The sequence below is a fragment of the Bubalus bubalis genome, chromosome 16 (assembly GCF_019923935.1).
Source record: "Bubalus bubalis isolate 160015118507 breed Murrah chromosome 16, NDDB_SH_1, whole genome shotgun sequence".
NCBI classification, from domain to species: domain Eukaryota; kingdom Metazoa; phylum Chordata; class Mammalia; order Artiodactyla; family Bovidae; genus Bubalus; species Bubalus bubalis.
In genome coordinates this window covers 32819435-32820955 of record NC_059172.1, presented here as the reverse complement: position 1 = coordinate 32820955, position 1521 = coordinate 32819435, and the positions used below count along the sequence as shown (strand labels likewise).

The 1521-nt window shown below is 54.4% G+C and overlaps 1 protein-coding gene across 1 annotated transcript; it reads right to left on the bottom strand.

Moving 5' to 3' along the window:
* Positions 1–1312, bottom strand: LOC102390064 (actin-related protein 2/3 complex subunit 1A-like). Its single transcript, XM_044929402.2, has one exon. The coding sequence runs from the start codon at positions 1282–1284 to the stop codon at positions 226–228; it is 1059 nt and encodes a 352-aa protein (XP_044785337.1). The 5' UTR covers positions 1285–1312; the 3' UTR covers positions 1–225.
* Between the last annotated feature and the right edge of the window lie 209 nt (positions 1313–1521).

The window sequence follows — 1521 nt, the reverse complement described above, 5'->3', positions numbered from 1 at the left end:
AACGAGGTTTGCGCCACGTGCGTCTTCAGTGTTTCCTGGCTGCGGGCTCCCCTCCCTGTGCGAATGGCAGCGCTGCCCCGGCGCAGCCGGTCCTTCCTCATGCTGGGTCTGGAGGCTCGCTCAGCTTCACATTATCCGAAGACCCTGGATGGAAGACTCTAAGGTCTTGAAATCCCAAATGGTCATGGCTCCGTCGATGCCGGTAGTGCAAAATTTGCGACAATCTTACTTGTCCACCTCGTAAATAGACACTTGAGTGATGCTGCTCTGGTGCAGCGTCTCCAGGGCCGTGTTGCGGTCCTCGGTCGTGGCCCGCTTGTCCATGTTGCGGAAGCGCTCCATGGCCGACATGTTGCACTGGATGCTCTGCTTGGGGATGTCCAGCTTGGAGACGAAGGTCAAGCAGCCGCGGTCGTCGTAGTTAAAGAGCATGGGCCAGCAATCATGGCCAGCAGCCACGACGCTGTTCTCTGAGATGAACGACACACTCAGGAGGGGCAGGAACTCTGTCTTCAGAGTTGAGACCTGCACGCTTTTGGAGGCGTCGGCAACGGACACAGTGCTGTCATGGCTGACCCAGGCCAGGCGGCTGCCGCTGGCCGAGAAGCTGACCCCGTGCACCCAGCCGCCAGTGCCGCTGCCCCCGAACTCGGACATCAGCTGACCGAAAGGCATCTTGCTGCCCCAGGGCGTGCTGGCTGGCTTCTCATCCACTTCTTTAATGTAGGCAGAAAACACTCTGCATTTGAAGTCGCAGGATCCCGCGGCCAGTAAGACGTTGTTGGGATGCCAATCCAAGCTGAGGACCGTGGAGCGGATGGGCTTTTTAATGTGCTTGCTCACCCACCAGTCATTTTCAGACTCAAAGTAACAGACGGAGATGAGTCGTGCTCCGCTGCCCACAGCAAATTTCTTCTCTAGCGGGGACCACTTGACGAAAGTGGCCGTCTGGTTAATTCTCAGGATCACCAGGGTTGGCTTCCAGACACCATCCTTCTGACTCCAGACGTAGGCGTTGCGGTCGGCCCCGCAAATGACGATGCGGTCACTCTTGGGAACCCAGTCGATACCTGTGATGTGTCCATTGTGTTCCTCGAGTTCATGGTCCTTCACCCACTGGTCCCCGTTCTTCTTATAGATGTGGACCTCGTGATTATTGGGGCTAAGTGCGATCTGGGTACGATCCCTGTTCCAGGCATGACAGGTGATTGGCTCCAGTAAAAACTGATGCAGGGACATTATTCTTAGTGTTTTCAAAGGATATAAAGCTGGGATCGGGGCCATCCGGACGGGCTCGGAGCGTTGAATTTGCGGACTCTGGTCAGTTGACACAAACAGGCTCTGGCGGCATCAAGAGGCTTTTGATGCCTCTTGATGCCTCTTCACTTTCTGCCATAAGGGTGGTGTCATCTGCATATCTGAGGTTATTGATATAGGACCTAAATTTTATTAAGTGTTTTCTATGTTCCAACCATTGTGCCAAATAACCCACCTGCACCTGTTATTTATATAAATACTCAG